The 22423-nt window shown below is 42.7% G+C and overlaps 2 protein-coding genes across 3 annotated transcripts in view; both read right to left on the reverse strand.

Annotated features, from left to right (window-relative positions):
- LOC123718778 overlaps positions 1-13049 on the reverse strand; it is a 55212-nt gene extending 42163 nt beyond the window's left edge. The window contains exons 1-2 of the mRNA XM_045675566.1: positions 12936-13049; positions 12654-12786 (exon numbers count right to left, since the gene is read on the reverse strand). Coding sequence (XP_045531522.1) covers positions 12654-12786; positions 12936-12997 — 195 coding nt within the window. The 5' untranslated portion in view covers positions 12998-13049. The remainder of the gene's footprint in view (positions 1-12653; positions 12787-12935) is intronic.
- Positions 7857-12593, reverse strand: LOC123718935. Of its 2 annotated transcripts, XM_045675938.1 has the most exons (3): positions 10291-12593; positions 9990-10215; positions 7857-9915 (listed from the first exon to the last, which is right to left on the reverse strand). In XM_045675938.1, the coding sequence occupies exons 1-2, from the start codon at positions 11839-11841 to the stop codon at positions 10165-10167; spliced, it is 1602 nt and encodes a 533-aa protein (XP_045531894.1). In that variant the 5' UTR covers positions 11842-12593; the 3' UTR covers positions 7857-9915; positions 9990-10164. The 2 variants fall into 2 exon arrangements, with proteins under 2 accessions (XP_045531894.1, XP_045531893.1); XM_045675937.1 differs by having other exon boundaries at positions 9990-12593.
- Positions 13050-22423: the final 9374 nt, after the last annotated feature.

A 22423-nucleotide genomic window follows, 5' to 3' on the forward strand; every position in this document is an offset into this window, starting at 1 on the left:
GTTCGAAAAATCGAAGAGGGTTGCCAAAAGACATTGTTTCCACAAAGTTACAAAAAGGTGAGATGATAGCAAAAGACAATGATGACGGAATTTTAGTTTTAAAGTGGAAAGACAAGTGGGACGTTCTCGCGTTATCAACAAAACATTCAGTTGTATTCATTACAGTCCGAAGCAAGCGAAATAGGCGAATATAACAAACACAAAAGCACGATTGATCTTTCTGATCAGATGGGTAGTTATTTCAATCCGTCAAGAAGAAACGTACGTTGGTTTCAAAACTGGCAATTGAATTACTGCTAACTACGTCTGTCGTAAATGCCTACTTGATATACAAGTCTCGCAAAAGACTTACAACAAAAACTTATACAATTACGAAATTTCGTGAGAACCTTTGTATACAGTTGATGAATTTACAGCAGCGCCGTGCTACCGATCCTGGTGTAACCACACATGAGTTCGGTCCCTTTGACTAACCATCGCAATCAACTTATACGTCGCAAGTGTATACACTGCTACGAAAGTTTACGATAAGAAGGCAAAACTAGCGTATAGGCCAAGAAACTCACAAAAAACAAAACAAGTACATTATGCCTCACTTGCCCATCGAATCCCAGTGTTTGCGCGTCTTGTTTTGCCAATAAACACAGCAAAAAGTATTTTTTTTCCTCAGTGCATGTTTTTTTTCTTGTACTTAAATAATAAAGATTTGTCAATTTAATTTTCATTTTTCCCCGCCGTACAGAAATATAAGTTTTGCTCCGATTGACATGTTTTTTTTTCAACATGTAGCTTACTGTATACGCAAGCCAATACTATACATATCTTTTTCTTATTAGCTGGCCTGTATTACAAATATCTGTTTGAATATTTTGATTGATTTTTCTGATCAGGGGGCTTAGACAAAGAACATTATAAAAACTATAACGAAGTTGGATACGAATAAATTGTATGGGATTGACATAAACCGCATTAAATCACGTGGTCAATCGTCATCGTTATCGCAAGTTGGTAGACAATGTTATTAATTCGTTACAAATCATAGACTATCGAATTGTTATCGATCGTAATCTCTTACGTAGACAAGCAGCACATTCAGTGTTCGCCTTCGGTAAGATCGCGATTGTCAAAAAAGATAACGAAACGAAGGTTATAATGCTGTAGTTATCGAAACAATATGGCCGATTTCATTCATCAGCTGTTATTTTGACTAGAGGCATTATTACAAATCGAAGTATAAAGAATGCATTCGTTACGTTTATTGTGGGCTGCGCATAATGAGAAAGCCTGGGAGAGGCACCTAAAGCGATTAAGACTACGACGGCAACTGGAAACAATTGAGGATATGCCAGAATTGTTGTTTATCCAACATTTCAGGCTAAACAAAGCTACATTCCATTTACATACAGTCGTTGCATCAGGAAGGTTGTAAACCGACGTTTAATGAGGCATCTATTTCAAAATTCACAAAATTGTCGTAGTTATTCGCTGTAGAAATACCATCTCTGTTAAGAGCGCGTTTATTTTTCTGCCAATACTGTTTATCTCTTCTCTATTGCGGCTGCACCTCGCCGCATCTAGCGTAAAACTGACAAATTGGCAAGTGGCAGGGTAGTGCATGCGGTGAGGATGCTATTAGAAAGAGACAGTATAATGTATTCAAAAGTCGCAAGGGAGTAGTGTCAGTTGCTAGCTAGGATCTTGTGGTCAGTGTGTTTCTGTGCGAGTTTCGACAAGTTTGGTAGGTAAGTAATTTTGCAACTATTATATTTTGTAAAAAGCCATTTTAATTTATTCTATTGATACAATTTTTGTTTGAGAAGAAAGTTTTTGTGTTTGATAACATATTTAGCCGAAAATTATTCAAAATGTGTATAAGTTTTAAATGCAATTGTTGATAAACAAACAAACAAGTGTTGAGATAGATATTATTTCCAGAATTTATTTCGAAGAACCATATTTGTAATTGTGATTATATCATTTTTATTCCAGTAAAATGGCTAATCGGTTAACCAGGGATTTAGATCAAACAAGATCTTGTGTCTACTGAAGGGTGAACATAAACCTTTTAATGTTGGACCTGACGGTGAGTTACTTTTTATTATCAAAAACTTTTATTTTACTTGCAACGTTCGTATGCAAGTATGATGTAGGTAGGAGATTTCATTAATGAATTGATATACTTTAAACTGACGAACCTGTGTATTTTAAAGGTAATACAACAAAAAAGATAAAACCTGGACCACCTGCAATAACACATAATAAAAAGTTTGATCCACCGATGAAACAAAATGTTATAGATAAGCATGAGCGCATTCTAATGGAAAAACAATATCTTCAAAATCTGTATAAAAAATCTTTATCATTAAGTGATTTAGCTCAAGATGACCAGAAACAATCTACCAAAAGACAACAGTCTGCGCCTCCAGCAGCTGATATAATATTAGACTATTCCTGTGTAAGCCCTTCAATTGCATTTGGCTTTTATTTTAACGATTACCCACAAGTTAATGAAGAACCACAGTTGCAAAATATAAATGAAAGTACAACAGACTGTGAAACAAGTGAAGATGATTACGGAAATGTTAATGAAGTCCGAAAACGTCGTAATATAGCGAAAAAAGATGAATGGAAAAAACTTAAAGCCCAAAGAAAAAGAATGCGCGGCGAAGAATACTTAGGGTATTCGAAGCTTCGAAGAATAACGAGAAAATATGGCAAGACCAGATACGACCAGCTAAGCAAATGGGTGATTCATGCATTTCAGATTTTTGCAGAAGAAGCAAATTTAGAGGTTGTAATAATTTTGAAGAAGAGACACGCAAATCCATTCATAGCTACTTCTGGAAAACTCTTAATTGGGGCGAAAGAAAAATGTATGTCAGAGGACATGTGAACCGTACTAGGACTACTCAGAAAACGAAAGGTGAAAAGTCTCCTCGCCGAGAGGGCACATTAAGTTATTTTTTGGCTAAACCAGGGAATGAAGGTAAAATTCAAGTTTGTAAGCAGATGTTTTTGAATACTCTGTCACTGAAGCCTACCACTGTTCATCTGTGGGTTAAAGACGCTAGTTTCAATGTGGACGCTGAAAATCAGGAGAATATCCAGGTAAATAGACAAAATGCAAAGATTTCAGCCTTAAATAACTATTTTAAAAGTGTCCCAAAAATGTCATCACATTATGCTCGTAAGGATACAAGTAAATTGTACTTGAAGCCTGTATATCATACTATATCTGTTGTATTTAACGCCTATAAACAACATTGCAATGACATTAATATACCTGCTGTATCTAGATACATATTTGACAAAAGTTTTAAACAGAATAATTTATCAATATATACTTTAAAAAAAGATGTCTGATATTTGTGTTGGCCATAATGAAGGTAATATCGATGAGCATTTTATCAAGAGCACCTTAATAAAAAAATAGAGCCATGGAAGAGAAGGCAAAGGATAAAGAGGATGCAGCTAAGGGACATTGCATTTTATTAACGATGGACTTAGAGTCGGTTAAAGTTTGCCCTTACTCCACTGATAGCGCTTTATACTTTAAAACGAAATTGACATGTCATAATTTTACACTATTCGATTTGACTACACGCCATTGCACATATTACTGGTTCACAGAAACGGCAGCAGACCTTACTGCAAGTACTTTCGTGTCATTTGTGATAGACTACTTAGAGCGCCATTGCTTGCTGAAGAAATGCCAATAATTATTTATTCCAATGGTTGCACGTACCAAAATCGGAACGTTATAATGGCAAATGCGCTTGTAAACTTAACTATAAAGCACAAAATCACCATCACCCACAAGTTCCTCGAACGTGGTCACACTCAAATGGAGTGTGATTCGGTTCATAGTGCGATTGGACGGAAGCTCTCAAATCGTGTAATTCATTTGCCATGTGATTATGTTTCGGTAACTAAAGAAGCAAGGGCATCAAATCCCTATGAAGTAATTCAGATTGACCATAGTTTTGTGAACAATTATGCCGATACATCTACTTGGCTTTACAAAACTATAAGGCCAGGACGCAAAGCTGGTGACCCTACTGTAACAAGCTTAAGAGATATTCTTTACAACCAAGAAGACACAATCAAAGTAAAACTAAATTTCGACCAGGATTGGTTTGCCTTGCCACAAAGACTAAAAAGATATAACCCCTACGAGTCTTATTTGACCTTACATGAAAATATGATTCCTATAACTGCCTCAAAGTACCAGCACCTCCAAGAGCTCAAACAAATTCTACCAAACGAATGTCATAATTTTTAGAGTGTGAGTGTGTGTTTAAGTTGTTTTTGTTGTTTGTATCTGTTTCTACTAAATTTGAAGATTCGTTTCAGTTACTTTGAAGATTTGTTTAGTTATTAAAGTATATAATTAGTTATTAAGAAGTCTTTTTCAGTTATTTTAAAGTCTTTTTACTTATTTAGAATACAATCATTTCATCTTTCATTGTGAACATTATTAAAAATATCATTTTTCATTGTGTTGTTTTATTTCAAAAACGGCTAACTACTACTTATTTCAAAAATATTTACACTAATAAAACCAATACCACCTCTCTCACGTTAATTCTAACTAGGCCAATCTTAAGCTAATGGATATCTATCATATTTCAGCATATTTTTTCTATTTTTACATATATAAACATTTCAAGTATCTTTCTATTCAAAGTCGAGAAATGTTTTTTTTATCTCCTGAAAAGTTGACTTTATTGAGATAAACTCTATTGGACCTTAACCGTCGTAACGCCCTTAACCATAATTGGATGGTCAGCAGGTGGATAGTGTTTCCACAAATACCAAGAGAGAGATCCCTTATCAAAGAGAAGTGTGTAATAATATTTTTCATATAGGTTAAAATAATAATTGGTAGTTTTCCTAAAGGTCCCTACTTACATACCTAGTTATTGGTTACCTGGTTGGTATTTGTTCTTATATTGTTAAACAGATTTCAAAGAAATCATAAGACCAGGTGAAGAAGAACATCATTTTTTTAATAGAAAAGGTTATCATTCCTTAAATGTTCAAATGGTAAGCAGCTAGACAAATTCTAATCATAATAAATGAAGAATAAAAGACGTATCAAAATATGATTAAGTGACTTTGGTTCTCACCGCTTAATATCCCTTATTAATATGGTTATAATTATTTTTATTTTCTTTTCTTTTCAGATATGTGATTATGACATGAAAATAATAAATGTCAACTCCAAATTTGGTGGAGCAACACATGACTCCCACATATGTTCTGCGAGTCACGTGGAGACATATATGCAAGGGCTTTATGAAAATGGTGAACATGTTTGGTTATTTGGTAAGACATTGATATTTGCATTGTAAATAGGGAGATATCAGAAATAGGCTCATAGTAGTAATTGCACTATTTTAAGTGACCATGGCTTCAAATAAACAACAATTATTTTTTGGTACTGGAGTACCCTATTAACTAAAATATAATAAATGCATTAAATGGTGGAATACCACCTCCAAGTGATATGCATGGGTTGTTGAAGGTAGTGAAGACCATTCTGTACAAGATAGCACCTCTACAAATGATAACCGAAATGCATTAATCCGAGCAATGGCAATGCGCAATGCCTTGGTCAGTAGAATTTAGGTTAATTGAATTGAAACTGAATGAATCCGTAAATATTAAGTTTATTTCAATGAACAATTCGCGCAGAAATCTAAGATGTGCTTAATATATAATAATTTTATATAACAGTAAATAAACTCCATAAAATTATTACCTCATTTAATTTTTCTATCTACTAGATAAAGTTATTTTACTTAATACTATATATTAATAAGTTTGTATGTACACATAGTAAAAGTTACTCGTAATCATGAGTGGAACCACCCACTGTGGGAACCAAATGACTAAAATTTCACGATGTATAAATTGCTGGGCATAACCAACATGCATGCTAGATTATAAATCTCATAACATAATTTGTGTCAGAGAATATGACACACTAACAAAATATTAGCAACACTAAAAAAAGCCAAGAATCAGTCTTACAGTTACAGTTGAACAACATTGTCCAGTCTTAAAATTGATCAGTAAAAATAAGGCAACATTTTAGATAATTTAACTAAATAACTCTGTATCTATATGTTATGAGCATGTCACATCACTATTCGATAAGTGAGCGTCGGTCTGTCAGCCATTACTATTTTTCCTAATTTGTATCTCTGCTAATACTTGCATTGCATTTAATAAAACCAAGTATTTCTTTTAGTCCAGTTTTTCATTTAATCGCTGGGTTAGGTTAATGGGTTTGCTGACTAAGACTAGTTGGTGAGCCTAATTTAACAGTGAAGCTATTACTAGGCGAACTTCATAACTGCATGTGTGTGTCCCTTGTCCAGACACAACACATAAACAAATAAATATATATGTTTGTCCCAGTTGGGAATCAAACCTTTAGAACCATAGTAAAGATTGCTAGCCACTGTTCCATCCAGTCAGCCATAGGTTTAGGTTTAGGTAGGTGGACTCAGTTTCCGCACTTAGACACGTAGTCGGTCCGTTGTGCGTAGAAGCCCTGGCTAATTTAGCCAGCCCAACTCCTTCCAGAAGCACAGAAGTCTCCCGGGCACTTCACAGGCTTCGCGGAGCGACCTCACTGTTCCGAGGATTTTTGTACGTTGATTAGCCACAGCCTCGCATTCCAGGACTACGTGGGTGACTGATTCCTCTGCGCTGAAACAGCCTCTGCACAAGGGGCTGTCTGTTGCGCCTAGGACGAAAAGATGTTTGTTAAGGAGACAATGGCCCGTGATTGTCCCTATGATTGTTTTGAGATTGGTTCTGTTCAGGTTTAGAAGTCGCTTAGTAAGTTGCGGGTTCACAGCCGGCAGAGCTATTTTGGACTGTTTGCAATCTACACTTCGCGACCATCGTTGATTCTGGAGTACAGTGGATCTCTGGCGAATCCAGGTTCGAACTAGCGAGAAGGGCAAGGGGAGAAGCGGATGCGGGCCAGCAGGTATCATACCAGAGCCTCTTCTCGCAAGCTCGTCGGCTGCGTCGTTGCCGAGAGAGCCACTGTGTCCCTTAATCCACTGTAAGGTAACTCTATTTGTTAGAGCTATTGCCTCCAGTGCTTCGTGACACTCCAGTATTAGTTTGCTGTTTGTGTTTTCGTTACCGAGCGCCATCAGCACGGATGCACTGTCCGATATGAGCTTAATGTGAAAGTCGTTGACTCCCATCCGCTGTACGGCTCTGGCTGCTTCGGTTAGAGCGACACATTCACATTGGAAGATTGTGCTTTGTGTGCCCAGAGGTAGGTGTATGTTGATGTTGAGATCAAAGGAGAAAATACCAGCGCCTGAGCCACACCCTGTTTTTGAGCCATCAGTGTATATACGTAGCTCATTCAGGGGCGACTGATCTTGCTCCTCTTCTCTCAGTTGTATAAGATATTTCTTGTTGAATATTAATTGATTTGTGATTCTGTCACATGGCGCAGCTATAAGAGGTTGGTACTCTATTGCCCTGTTGAGAATCACTGTGTGTGAACTATAGTGGTTTTTTCCCCATAGGTCCAATACCATAAGCCTGATGGCCGCAAGTGCCGCCTCCTGCTGTATGTGTAGGTCTAGAGGTAAGATTTGCAGGGCTATCTCCATTGCTGCGGTCGGAGTTGTTCTCATACAACCGCTAGCAGCGGACAAGGCAAGCCTTTGGAAGCGTCCCAGTTTCGTGATCGCCATTTGAAGTTCAGATCTTGGCCACCAAACCAGGGCTCCATAGGCCAGCATTGGCCTGATTATGGCAGTGTATAGCCATAATGTTATTTTAGGCGATAAGCCCCATTTCACGCCTAGCATCTTTTTGCATTGATAGAAGGCGATCGTTGCTTTGCTCAGTTTGTGTTCTAGGTGTTTGTTCCAGAGCAGTTTACTGTCCAGAATCACACCCAGGTACTTTATTTCATTTTTGAGTTTGAGTTGTGTGTTGAAGAGTTTTGGAAGCCTGTGTGGTCCCAGAACCCTCCGGTTTGTAAAGAGTATTAGCTCTGTTTTTGATGGGTTGACAGATAGCTCGTGCTTGATGCACCATCTCTCAATTACTTTGAAAGCCCTTCCCATGAGATCGCATAGGGTACTTTCAAAGCTTCCCGATATCAAGATAGCTATGTCGTCCGCATAACCCACTGTGTAGAGGTTGCCAGCGTTGAGTTCTGTGATGAGCTCGTTAACTACAAGGTTCCACAGTAGCGGCGATAAGACACCACCTTGCGGGCAGCCTCTGCTGACAATGCCCCGTGTCGTGGAATTAACAGTGAACTGTATAGCTCGTTGTTTTAGCATGTTGTTTATCCACTCTATCAGGGTTGATGATACTCCACATGTAACGAGTGCTCTGGTAATGCTCGTGAAGTTTGTTTTGTCAAAAGCGCCTTCGATGTCAATAAATGCACCAAGGGTCGACTGTTTTAACTTCAGGGAGTCGCCAATGCGAGACACAACGTTGTGGAGTGATGAATCCGTTGACTTGCCTGGGCTGTAGGCATGCTGATTTGGGTGCAGGAATTTGGATAGCGATACCTGGCTACGTATTTCCAGATCTCCAAGCCTCTCCATTGTTTTTAACAGGAAAGATGTGAGGCTTATGGGTCTGAAGGATTTTGCCTGGGTATAGTCCTCTCTGCCTGGTTTTGGGATGAATATTATTTTCACTTCCCTCCATTTCAAGGGTATGTAGCGGTGGGCTATACATGCTCGGAAGATTGAGACAAGATAGTCCACCAAAAGGTTTCTACTCCATCTTAGTAGGCCTGGGAAGATGCCATCCAGGCCAGCCGCTTTGAATGGTAGGAAGGAGTTGATTGCCCATGTTACTTTTTCATTTGTGATTATTTTGTGAGCTACATTCCAGTCTGAGTCGGTGGTGGCACTTTCTGAGTAGGGTTGCCATGCTTGGTCGTTGGCAATTATGCAGCCTGGAAAGTGTGTTTCCATCAGTAGTTCACATGTTTCTGCATCGGTTTTTGTAAATGATTTATCAGGTTTTTTAAGACAACCAATTGAGTGATAAGGCTCACTAGAGAGGCATGATTTCACTCTGGTTGCCTGGTTGTTGCTTTCAATGCTGGTGCAGAAGTGTCTCCAGCACTCTTGCTTCCTAGAGCGTAAAAGTTTTTTGAATCGTCTTCTCGCGATTGTGTACTTGTCCCAGTCGGCAGGTAAACGGGTATTTCCTGCTCTATTGAACAGCTTCCTGACCTTCTTTCGGTGTCTCTCCAGTTCGGGGCACCACCAGTTATGTCTACTCCCCCACCTAGGCATGGTAAGGGGACACGACCGTTCAAAGCTGGTCTGGAGTAGGGACGTTAGGTTATTTACATGTTTGTCTATGTCTTGTACATCAATGGTGGTTGGTATTGTTAGTTTGCTTACCTCTGAGTCGATTATATTGTAAAATTTTACTGAATCAGTTCTCCGAGGTATGCGTCGTGGTTGTGGTTTAGGTAGCTCCCCTTTGATTGTAAAGCGGATCCACCTGTGATCTGAGCATGATAGCTCTCTGGAGACATGCCAATCCTGTATGTGATCTGACAGACCAGAGGTCACCATTGTTAGATCGATTATGGTTTGCGAGCGTGCGTTGATAAAGGTTGGTTCAGAGCCGCTGTTTGCTAAGATAAGATTATTGCTAAGAATGAAGTTAAGCATATTCTCACCTCGAGCGTTGGTATTTGCATTACCCCATAGCGTGTGGTGCGCGTTGGAGTCTGCTGCGATTATAAGCTCCAGTTTCTCCCTCTCACAGTAGTCAGCCAGAAGGCCGAGTTCTGGAGTGGGCACGTCCTCGTCACCCGGTAGGTAGGCGGACGCCAGGACGATGTCTGGATGTGCGTCCCTAGGTAACCTAATGGTTGTAAGGTCCCTTGAACACAGTTCGTTAATTAGGTATGCTGGTACATGTTTAGGTATGATAATGCAGGTTCTTGGGTTACTTACTGAGGTATCCAGCAAAAGTTTACCACCGGTGTTACCCAGGCCGCATACCTTGCCATTCCTGATCCACGGCTCCTGGATCGCGGCAATGGTCTTCGGGTTGGTCTCCAGCAGTCTGCGTAGTGAAGCCGACGCTGTTTGGCTGTGCTGGAGGTTGGTCTGGATAAGGTCAGTCCGGTTAGGGGGAGGAGCGCAAACAGCTGTCGCTGAATTCACTCCCCCCTGTCTCCTGAAAGAACTCGTCATCCGAGGTTAGTTGCACCGGTGAGGGTGGTTGTTGAGCTGTCTCCATGGGGACGTTTACCTCGGCAACCGCGGCTATCTCCGTCGTTGACGAGGGCGGCTTTGGCCCCGAGGATCCCGTCCCCGATGTACTGGCAGTAGTTACTGTGGCGGCAGCTACCACTGAGGGTTCATCCTTTTCCAGAATTCGGATATAGATGTTCCCCATCAGATAGTAGATGCGACGTTCGTGAGCCTTGATCTTTGAGATCTCATATTCCGGAACACGAAGGAACAAAGATACGCCTGTCGGGTCCTGTGTTCTACGTTCGTGAGTCAGGGTCCAAGATCTGATGTTTAGGTGGCGGTTTTGCCTGGTGATCAGTTTCCGTAAAGTTTCCGTGCTACCAGTGAACCCTGGAACATGCAGTAAGCACGGCACCTTCTTCGGAATGTCTGACTGAGGCCGTACCACCAGTTTGGTGTCCGGTATCGGATTATTGATGACATCACATGCTCCGGTAAGCCATCCCAGCGTGTAGGTATCCTCGCACCAAGTTTTGAGGACACCATCTGAGAAGTGGGCTCTTCCCCGGAATCTGATGTCGTTGGGTTCAGTTGCTAGGGTAGCTTCAAGATCCGCCATGAGCTCATCTTGGATTTTACCCTCGATTTGTAGGCGGATGTTATCTGCCTGTTCTTGTGTCATGTCTATAAAGGGCTCAGTCATCACGGCAACACAAAGCTCGTTGGCTTTGTAGGATGCTGCCGCTTCCGCGTAACTGGCCGAGGTCCCTGACTCCAGCCGGAGTTTGTTAGGTTTAACCCTTTTACTCTCCCCAGTCGGTGTCACGGTTTCCTCTGGCCGATCGCGTTTCTGGCCCTTTGTTTGTTGTTTGGTTTGGTTTGGGTTTTTGGTTTGGTACCCCCCTCTAGGTCCTTTACCGCACCTAGAGCCAATAGGCTTGAGCGCGGCAGAGGACCCAGTCGGCTTCGGTGCCCTTTTCCCGCGTCCTGCAGTTGTGGTAACCGCGGGGGCAGTTCCAGGGTTCTCAGGTATCCTCTGAGAGCCGGTAATCAGCTGTTGCTGTTCCGTCGCTCTTTTGGCCTTCCTGAGCCGTCGCCTTTTTGAGGAGCTTAGGACCATCCTGGGAGTCGATTCCTGAATCGCTGATTTCAGGGCCGACATGTCCATGGTCGAGGTTTGTGCACTGGACGTGCTCATCGTCGCAGCCTCGGTCTTCCGCATCGATCTTGCTTCGGATGCCCCCCCTATGGACGCAGACATTGCTGTATCATCCTTCGGAGTTGCTATCTTCTGCTCGACCGACGCAGTCAGCCTGGCCGCAACAGTGGACGCATCCTTGTGTGGTGGTGTATGAGATACCATTGGAGTGGGCACGGTTAAGGGTGCATCCCGGTTTGGCGCTTCCTCAGCCGCTGCCCTCTCCTTTGGTGCCTCGGACGCTGCCCTATTGGGTGCATCCGTTTGCGAGATAGGGGCATCAGAGTATCGTGTCACTGGTGACTTGCACCTCAACACGTCCTGCGACGCAACCCTGTTTATGTTAGTTTTAGGCGCATCTGTGGATGCAGCCTTTTGTTGGTTTGTGTGTTTTGTCTCTCTATCCATGTGGTGGTATGAAAAAGATTCACCGTCGGAGCTCTCCACCCGCCACGGAGCCCTCAAGTCGGGGACGTCCCTTGCTCAGCAAGCGACGTCAGAGCTACTCCTTCGGTATAGAGTCAGCGTGTAGAGGGGCAGGCGCGCCCGCACGCCGCAAGAGAGTACGGAGCTGTTCGCATCCCGAGACGATGACGCAAACTCACCCCGAGTCCCGTGCCACGCCGACGCCCCCCCCACCCACACCCCGACTCTCGCTTGGTAGCCCTCTTACGGGATACCACAGCCGGTTGACCGTGGTCAGCTAATCCACGGCCTCCCGTGTGAGGGGAAATCCAGACCAAAGAGGTGTGTTGTGTGCAGCGCACAACTGTACCGGCGCACTACTCCACTCAACCTCCAGGACTCCTTCATCCCCCCGTACGGGTCCCCGCGCACGGCACAAACACGCGGGAGGTCATTTACTGTCCACCGTCCTTTTATTTTGGACGATGAACTCGCAAGGACATGACCTCTACATCCCTGCAAAAGTTCGCTTGGTGGTTTTAGTTACGTCTAATACATAGGGTATTAGACCAAAAACAGGGTTGGCAACCTCGGGAAGGTTAGTCCACCAAACTTGCCTTGGGGATCACAGCGACCTGCGCTACCCCCAAGACCACGCCTCCCTACCCATCAGAAGGATGTGGTAGGGTGGGTTTGCACCTATGCTACCATGCTAAAGCGAGCATGTCGTGCTGGAAACCGTAAAAGCATAGATCCAAACCCAACCCCATCAGCCATCCAGTCAGCCATTCCAAAAATATTCATCAGGTACTTACTTTTTTCCACTTGTCTATCGTCTTGTTGACACCACCACCAACAGCATTTAAAATATTTGTAGGTTCCGACCATTGTCGGTCTGAACTTAACCGACCTTGAGCTCCAGCAAGAGGCCTAGCTAGGTCACCATGACTGTAATATAAACAAAGATTCAATCTAAGCGTTCCATTGTTAGGATCGCGTCATTGTTTAGCATTATACATTAGCTAAGTAACATACCGGTATCAATTTTTTGTACGAATTAAATCTTATATTATAAAATATAACTTGAATTTACTTACTTTTCCATGTACTCAAGCAGTGTTGACAATTGCTCAGGACTTGCCCGCACTCTTGAATCCATGTTTATCACTTTAAGGTTCAATAAAAATTAACTTACAGTTCTTCGTTTTATGTTTTGGCGGTTTAAATCACAGAACACTATACTCTGGATAAGATGATCCGATTTGACACTTCTTGACTGACACGACACACTGACAGCTAAATTTTCGATGCCATAGACAATTTTTTTTTTTCTTAACGAATAACAATTTCGAAACAACGATCGCGATGATGGTACATCGGCTAGTAAATTGTTATCGTTATCTCAGAGACGATGACGAATTTAGATATCGTTTCGCTACGAAGCGATGTTACTTTGTCTAAGCCCCCTGGTGTAACCACACATGAGTTCGGAAAGAACCCTTTGACTGACCATCGCAATCGACTTATACGTCGCAAGTGTATACACTGCTACCTCACAAAAAACAAAACAAGTACAGTATGCCTCACTTGCCTATCGAATCCCAGTGTTTGCGCGTCTTGTTTTGCCAATAAACACAGCAAAAAGTATTTTTTTTCCTCAGTACATGTTTTTTTTCTTGTACTGAAAATATTAAAGATTGGTGAATTTAATTTTCATTTTCCCCGCCGCACATACATATAATATTTGCTCCGGTTGACATGTTTTTTTTTCAACATGTAGCTTACTGTATACGCAAGCCAATACTATTCATATCTTTTTTTTATTAGCTGGCCTGTAGTACAAATATCTGTTTGAATTTAGGGAGTCACAGCGGATCCCACGGCGTGCTAAAAGCATTCTTAACTAGACGCCAGCGGACCCCACGGCCTGCTGTTATATTTATGGGGGAGTAGGGTTGGTGGAAATGAAACCCCATATACTTAAACACACATGTATATTTACTCTAAATAAATTAATACAATGTATCGTTTAAACAGTCTACCGGTAGCTTGTGTCGCGATACGTGGCGTAGGTACGATCGTACGACCTGCCGGCGACGAAGCTCGGTAAAAACTAGCGTCTCCCGCGCAGTGTTGCCAGTCCCCACATCAGCCCCCCCGGAGACCTATAGGTCGTACAAGTGGCGCGGAAATCGAACTCTTCTGCCTGAACGAGTTACATAATCAGGCTTCTTCGCAGGGGGCATACTGGGAACTGCAATGGTGTTATTGATAGGCTCCTCCTCAGTCAATATGTGTGCCGGTTTCACTCGATCTATAGACACCGTTGTTGTCTTGCCGTCCATTTCTATTCTCATGGTCTTGTCTGTCCGGTCAAGGACTTTGTACGGACCAGAGTATGGTGGTTTTAAAGATTTACGTACGGCATCCTGCCTTAAGAATACCGACGTTGCCTGTTTTAGATCCTTATGCACGAATGTTTTGGCCTTACCATGTCGCATAACAGGCGTTGGCTTTAACTGGCTGATATGCTGCCGTAGACGCGACAAGAAGTCACTGTGGTCGGTGATTTCAGTACCCGACGATATGAATAAGTCTCCAGGTAATCTAAGACCTTCACCGTATAACAGCTCAGCAGAGCTGGACGATATATCCTCCTTCCATGCGCTACGTATGCCTAAAAGAACTAAAGGAAGCACCTCATGCCAATTCTCGTTATCATGACACATTATAGCCGCTTTTAATTGTCGATGGAATCTCTCCACCAGGCCGTTAGCTGCAGGATGATATGCAGTAGTTGAGATATGCTCGGAACCAGTAAGCCTTGCAAGTTCTTTAAAGAGATGCGATTCGAACTGCCTTCCTCTATCAGTTGTAATTTTAAGCGGACAACCAAATCGTGCGATCCACTCGTTAACAAAACCATAAGCCACACTTTCAGCCGTTATATCTGTTAACGGAATAACTTCAGGCCATCTCGTGAATCGGTCGACAGCAGTTAAGCAATAACGGTAGCCGTGTGAAATAGTCAGCGGTCCAATAAGATCTACATGAACATGGGCGAAACGTGAAGATGGTTGTGAAAAAACGTGTATAGGGGCTCGAGTATGTCTTCCAACTTTTGAGCGTTGGCACGCTATACAGGCTTTCGTCCATGCCCTACAATCTTTTTTTATATTCGGCCAAACATACCTCTTTGTCATAAGTCGAATCGTAGGCTTAGCACCAGGATGACTCAACCCGTGGATGGAGTTGAACGCTTGTTTCCGAAAATCAGGTGTGAGGTACAGACGTGGCGAAAGGCTGGAGATGTCGCAGTACACTTTGCTGGAATTAGAGATGTAAATTTTCTTTAAATTTAACGAAGAATTACTGTTTAATATATCGTTCAATTCCGCGTCTCTATCTTGTGCTGCAGCCAGCTGGTCTAAGTCTATGTCCGATATAGCTTCGATTCTTGACAGTGCGTCCGCTACGACATTATCATCACCGGAGATATATCTCACGTCAGTCGTAAATTGCGAGACAAAATCATAATACCGGAATTGCCGTGGCGAACATTTGTCCGATGCCTTGCGAAATCCTGCGACAATAGGTTTATGGTCGGTCCAAATCGTGAAAGGTCTTAACTCGACCATAAACCGGAAGTATTTCACTGCCTCGTAGATTGCAAGCAATTCTCTGTCAAATGGGCTATATTTCCGCTGAGCTGATGTTAACTTTTTCGAAAAGAATGCAAGCGGTTGACATACGTCATTAATCTTTTGTTGTAGTACTGCACCTATCGCTATATCCGATGCATCTGTTACTAACATTAAATTCGCCGTTGGATTTGGGTGAGCTAGGAGAGTTGCACCCACAAGGTTCTCTTTGCACAACTTGAAGGCCTCCTCGAGCTCATGCGTCCAACATATGGGCGTCGTTGCTTTATTGTCATTACCAGAAAGAAGATCATGGAGTGGTGCTTGCATCTGAGCAGCATTTGGTAAATAACGTCTGTAAAAGTTTATCATGCCAAGGAATCGTCTGAGTTCTCTTAAATTCTTCGGCTGCGTAAAGTTCTGGATTGCGATGACTTTCTCTGGAGTAGGACGTGTGCCTTCTGCAGTGATAAGATATCCAAGAAACTCGATCTCTGAAACACCGAATATGCTCTTGGAAGTGTTCAAAACAGCTCCGTGATCTCGTAGACGTCCAAGTACTTGACGTAGGTGTATCTCATGCTCATCATGGCTACGTGAGGCAATGAGAACATCATCAATATAAGGAAAAGCAAAATCCAGATCTCTTAATATTTCGTCCATGAATCTTTGAAATGACTGGGCGGCATTCCGCAGACCAAATCCCATGTAAGGAAATTCGAATAAACCGAACGGTGTTGTAATCGCAGTCTTAGGTATGTCACTGGGATTGACAGGTATTAAATTGTATGCGCGCACCAAATCAATTTTGCTAAACACTATGCAATTATTTAAATTATGTGAAAAATCGGCGATGTGGCGAACCGGATATCGATCAGGTATTGTACGGCTGTTTATACCTCTATAATCACCGCATGGGCGGTCTGTGCCATCTTTCTTAGGCACCAACTGTAGCGGCGCTGCCCACGGGCTATCTGAACGGCGTACAATACCTGTTCTTACCATGTCTTCGAACTCACGCTTCGCTCTGCGGAGTCGATCCGGTGCCAATCTGCGCGGTCGGCTAAACACAGGTGGACCAGGCGTAGTCCGTATGTAGTGTAGCGTCTTGTGTTTGATCTCACGTACCCCTGGCTCACCCGATGGTTTCGTAACCTCCGGAAACTCAGTGAGAAGAATGTGATACCGTGAGGTGCCTGAAACAGTTTTGATTTGGTATACAGTAGCTGAAGCTGGCTTAGCACTTGCTTTAAGAGTTGTTGTTACATCCACTAGCTTGTGATTACGCACATCAACTAATAGATTATAATAAGCTAAAAAGTCTATCCCTATTATAGGTTTCGTCACATCTGCTATTACAAAACGCCAATGAAAGTCTCTGCGTAAACCGAGGTTTAAATTTAAATTGATTGTTCCATACGTATTAATCACTGAGCCATTGGCTGCATAAAGTTTGTACTCACAGTTTTTTAACTGCTTATTATTTACATATTTACAAGGATACACACACAAATCCGAACCAGTGTCTATTAAAAAATCCAGTCTTGTGTTTTTATCTACAACAAAAATACGACGCACGTGGTTGTGGCAGCCATTGTTCGTCGCCATTAATGACTGCTGTTGTCGTTTCCCTTATATGAACATGGCGCACGACACTTTGTCGCGTTTTCTTTGAATGTGCGGTGATACCAACACACGCCACTCGTTGAAACATCTCGTGAACGTCCATGGCTGTGTGATCGGCGTCGCGACTCGTATGCACGCTGTCCCGATCGCGAGCGTGGACGCCGAGATGTAGATGTAGAAAGGGCTGCGACTTGCTTGGTTAGCTCGGCAACGCAATTCCTTAGTTCTTTTATCTCGTTGTGCGGGGACGCCACGTGGTTAATTTGTGGTTGACACATGACGTCAGTAACTGCGTCCGCTAGCGACGCCAAGGAGTCTAGCGAGCTCTTTGGTTGTGACGCAATTATGACTCGAATATTTGTTGGTAATCGGCTCGACCATATGGACCTAATGAAGTCATCTGGAATTTCTGGACCTGCGAGATTTTGTAAGTGTCTTAAAAATTGGGATGGCTTCCGGTCTCCAATGTCTTCGTGTGTTAAAAGTTGTCGCACCCGTTGTTCTTGGGATGATGACAATCTCGATATTAATTCGGTCTTCAAAGATATATACTTGTCCGCTGTGGGCGGGTTTTTTATTATGTCTTTAATTTCCGAAACATACTTGTAATCCAAATTTGACACTACATAGTTATACTTAGTAGTGTCCGCCGTGATATTCGCCAACGTAAACTGGCTTTCGATCTGTGCGAACCATAGCACAGGTTCGTCGGGCCAAAAATGGCGGCACTTTAACACTGACGCTATTGATCACGGGAGCGTCATGCGCGTCTTGATTGTCCATCACGTCGGTGTCACCAATATATGGGGGAGTAGGGTTGGTGGAAATGAAACCCCATATACTTAAACACACATGTATATTTACTCTAAATAAATTAATACAATGTATCGTTTAAACAGTCTACCGGTAGCTTGTGTCGCGATACGTGGCGTAGGTACGCTCGTACGACCTGCCGGCGACGAAGCTCGGTAAAAACTAGCGTCTCCCGCGCAGTGTTGCCAGTCCCCACATATTTTTTCATTTTGGGTGAAGGCCTACCGCAGCAGAATTGTTGAGACCCGCAGGCGGACTCCATGGCTTGCTAAATTGTAACCATGCTATATAGTGCTGGCAGTGAGCGTGTTAAAATCACACACGAAATCTGCAACGAGTGCTCACCAGACTCCATAAAGCCAACCTGAAACTAAGTCCAAAGAAATGTTTATTTTTCAAAAGAGAAGTGAGCTACTTGGGTCACATTATACCGCAGGACGGAGTTCGAACAGACCCCGAGAAGATAGTTGCGGTGAAGGATTTTTATGATGAAGGAGATACTTGTAAATGACGTATTCTCTAGATATGGAGTACCCATGGAAATGCACAGTGATCAGGGAAGAAATTTTGAGTCTTTACTATTTGAAGAAGTATGCCGATTATTGGGAATTCATAAGACACGGACTACTTCATATCACCCACAGTCAGATGGAATGGTGAAACGCTTTAATCAATCCTTGGAAAGGCAATTGGTAAACCTCCATACTCCATAGTCACGAAGATAAATGACGTTAATTGTCGCTTAAAGAAAATGGGTGATTTAAGAAGCAAACCGAAGGTCGTTCACATAAATCGATTGGCTTCCTATAAAGGATGTAATGATGCTCAGGACGAACATGTCTAAGAAGGGGGTAATGTTACGAAGACGGGTCGACTGCAATGTTTCTAGATTTTTAGAACTTTTCAGCAGGCTGAAGTATGATTTCTTACCGTTTCATGAGAGGATCAATCAAATGTAATTTGCATAATGTTATCCTAATTTTGATGACGGAATATTCTAGACAGAATTGTCTAGGTGTGGGACAAGGAGGAAATGGTACGCGAGAGAGAGTTAAGATTGGAACCTTCTCGAAGCTAGGATGAGCACTCTAGAACACCATACGACAAGGACGGAGCAATGTGCGAAAGAAATAAAGAGTACAGACGTCCTAGAATTGTGCAATCGCTACTCAGTTCAGCTCACAGCTATCCCGCCTAGAGAGTTCTCGAATATTGTACAAGATTGTTTCGAAGGATATATAAACGCGTCGGAACGCGACCATTTAGTTTAGTTTTGAATGCGATATCAAGAGATGATAAACACCTAAACGATAAGGTGCGAATAAAGGGACTACAAGTGATAAAGTACTGTGTGAAGTGTGCATAATTAAGTAATTAGTGATTGTTTTTGTGATAATTTCCTCATTGATTAATCAAGAAATAAACGATTGAAGAAATCTGAGGCTTTTCTATCAGATTCCTAGGGGATCATAACATTTTGGTGTCAGAAGTGGGATAGAAAACTGTCAATTACTCCAAGGGAGAATCAAGAGGAGTTTGTGGCAGAGTCTCCAGCTGCGGAGGGAGTGCAGACAAGGGGGCAATCAGCACGTGACGCCGCCCGGCAACAAAGTTTCGATGTAAATCGCGGCATGGGTGAAAGTAACGATGGCAACATCCTCCTTGCTCTGCGGCAAATAATGGAGGGACAGGCTCGCCGTATCCGAGAAAAACTAGATGACCTGAAAATACAGGTAAATAAAAAGTTCGAGATTTTGGAATCTGATATGGATTGCAAACTATCCAAACAGGACAAACGTATTCTCGGATTAGAACAAGAGATGCAGTCCCTGAAGACCACGGGTGTCGTAACGACTGTAACGACCTGGAAAGCTGAAAGTGCCTCCCTTTGGTGGTACAACTTCCTGGGGCGCGTACAAGCTGCAATTTGTGAGATTGTGCTACAGTCGAACGGGTGGACTGACGATCAAGCAGTTATCACCCTTATTCTGGGACTGCGAGATAAAGCCCTCTCCATATTTGATACCAAGAAAGGTAAAGTGACGTTGAAGCAATTGTTGGACAATGGGGATTTGAAATAGAGAAGTTGGTAAGGAAGGCCTACGCATCCTCACCAGATATTGCAGACAAGATGTTGGTTCAGGCTTTTGTTGACGGTATTAGAGACCGTGAAATTCGAATGGCAGAGAACCTCGGTCACCATAAGGACCTTAAGGATGCCCTTGCCCATGCGTTGGAGGTGGAAGCATTTTGCAAGGATCCTCGACCTAACCGCATTAGGGATGTCACGGAAAAATCAAGTTCCCAACCAACCAACCAGACCACGGGGCGGGTGCTGGCCGGTTCTGAAGTCATTTTACAAAAGCCTTTGTGGTGGAAATGTACAGCTCCTTACAGCTACTGGTCAGCACATAACCGTTCGAGGGGAAGGTATCGCTACTTTTAAAATTGGGGGAAGATCATACAGACATAAGGTGGTTATAGCTGACATCGTGGATGACTGTATTATCATCGGTGTAGACTTTATGAAGCATCACAACTGTAAGATTGACTTGGAGAACGGCACGTTCAAGTGTAGAGATAAGGTAGTTTCTCTAAAAGGTAATACATTGCTTGGGTGGGTACGACGTCAATAGATCTATGACTGAAAATAGTACAGTTAGTAAACAACAACATATAGTTCAAGAAGTATTAGAGGACTGTAAAACCCTGTCGAAAGACGAAATGTTGAAAGCAAAGGAACTATTGAAGGCTTATTCAGACATGTTTGCTACACACGATGGAGATCTAGGAAGGACAGGTGTAGTTAAAGATCGAATTAAGACTGGAACCGAAGCACCGATACGTTTGCGACGGCGACGAGTATCTGTCGCATATGAAAACAATATAGACAAGATGATTGCGAAAATGTCAAACCATAATTCCTTCATCATATCCTTAATCATATTTCAGCCCTTGGTGCTATCCAGTAGTTTTAGTCAGGAAAAAGGATAACAGTTTCAGGTTCTGCGTCGACTACCGAGATACCGTTAACGATATCTCAAATAAGGACAGCTACTACCCCTTACCTAGAATAGATGACACCTTGGGCAAAATGGTTTACAATTACAGACTTGAAAAGTGGGTACTGGCAGTTTGAGATAGACCCAAGTCATAAAGAGAAGACAGCGTTCTCAACTGGAAAAGGAATATGTGACTACTAGGCAGTTTAAAGTTATGCCGTTTGGGCTTTATTAGAATTTTAGGTAAAAAAAAAACTATTTGATAGCAGGCGTCTTGTCTGCAACGTGAGATAACACTATAGATGATAAACGTATGATACGGGAAAAGTTTTACCACAAACTAGGGTAATAAACCCTCCGTACAATAATACGTTGGAGGTATATGAAAAATATTTTTTTTACTGTAAATTGCATTATTAAGATAAAACGACGATGATCCAAACGACACAAAATCATGAATTTTTACAGTTACTCGTATAAGGATAACAACTCGTTGAAGCAAATATGCAGGATCGTACAGTCAAACTAAATAAGTATTTTTAGAGTAATTGTCGATTCTACTTTCATAGGAATTTCACTAGCCTCTTGCACTAAAAAATTATTCCATACCACCTCATGGATAAAGAGGCAAAATATACAAACCAACATAAGGCTACATCCACTGATGCGCCTTAAACTAACATAAACAGGGTTGCGTCGCGGGACGTGTCGAGGTGCAAGTCACCAGTGACACGATACTCTGATGCCCCTATTTCACAAACGGTTGGACCCAATAGGGCAGCGTCCGAGACACCAAAGGAGAGGGTAGCGGCTGAGGAGGCGCCGCCGGATAATATCCGCCAACAGATCGAGGGTAAAATCTAAGATGAGCTCATGGCGGATCTTGAATCTACCCTAGCAACCGAACCCAACGACATCAGATTCCGGGGTAGAGCCCATTTCTCAGATGGTGTTCTCAAAACTTGGTGCGAGGACACCTTCACACTGGGATGGCTTACCGGAGCATGCGATGTCATCAACAATCCCATACCGGACACCAAACTGGTGGTACGGCCTCAGTCAGACATTCCGAAGTAGGTGTCGTGTTTACTGCATGTTCCAGAGTTCACTGGTAGCACGGAAACTTTACGGAAACTGATCACCAGGCAAAACCGCCACCTAAATATCAGATCTTGGACCCTGACTCACGAACGCAGGACACAGGACCCGACAGGCGTATCTCTGTTCCTTCGTGTCCCGGAGTATGAGATCTCAAAGATCAAAGCACATGAACGCCGCATCTACTATCTGATGGGGAACATGTATATCCAAATTCTGGAAAAAGATGAACCCTCAGAGGTAGCTGCCGCCACATTAACCACTGCCAGTACATCGGAGACGGGATCCTCGGGGCGAAAGCCACCCACGTCAATGACGGAGGTGGCTGCGGTCGCCGAGGTAAACGTCTCCATGGAGACAGTTCAACAACCACCCTCACCGGTGCAACTAACCTCGGATGACGAG

This window comes from Pieris brassicae, chromosome Z, assembly GCF_905147105.1.
Source record: "Pieris brassicae chromosome Z, ilPieBrab1.1, whole genome shotgun sequence".
Classification (NCBI taxonomy): domain Eukaryota; kingdom Metazoa; phylum Arthropoda; class Insecta; order Lepidoptera; family Pieridae; genus Pieris; species Pieris brassicae.

What these genes read in the sequence shown, in the direction of transcription:
- LOC123718935 (XM_045675937.1), bottom strand. Translation starts at nt 11,841, where the DNA reads ATGGATAGAGAGACAAAACACACAAACCAACAAAAGGCTGCATCCACA.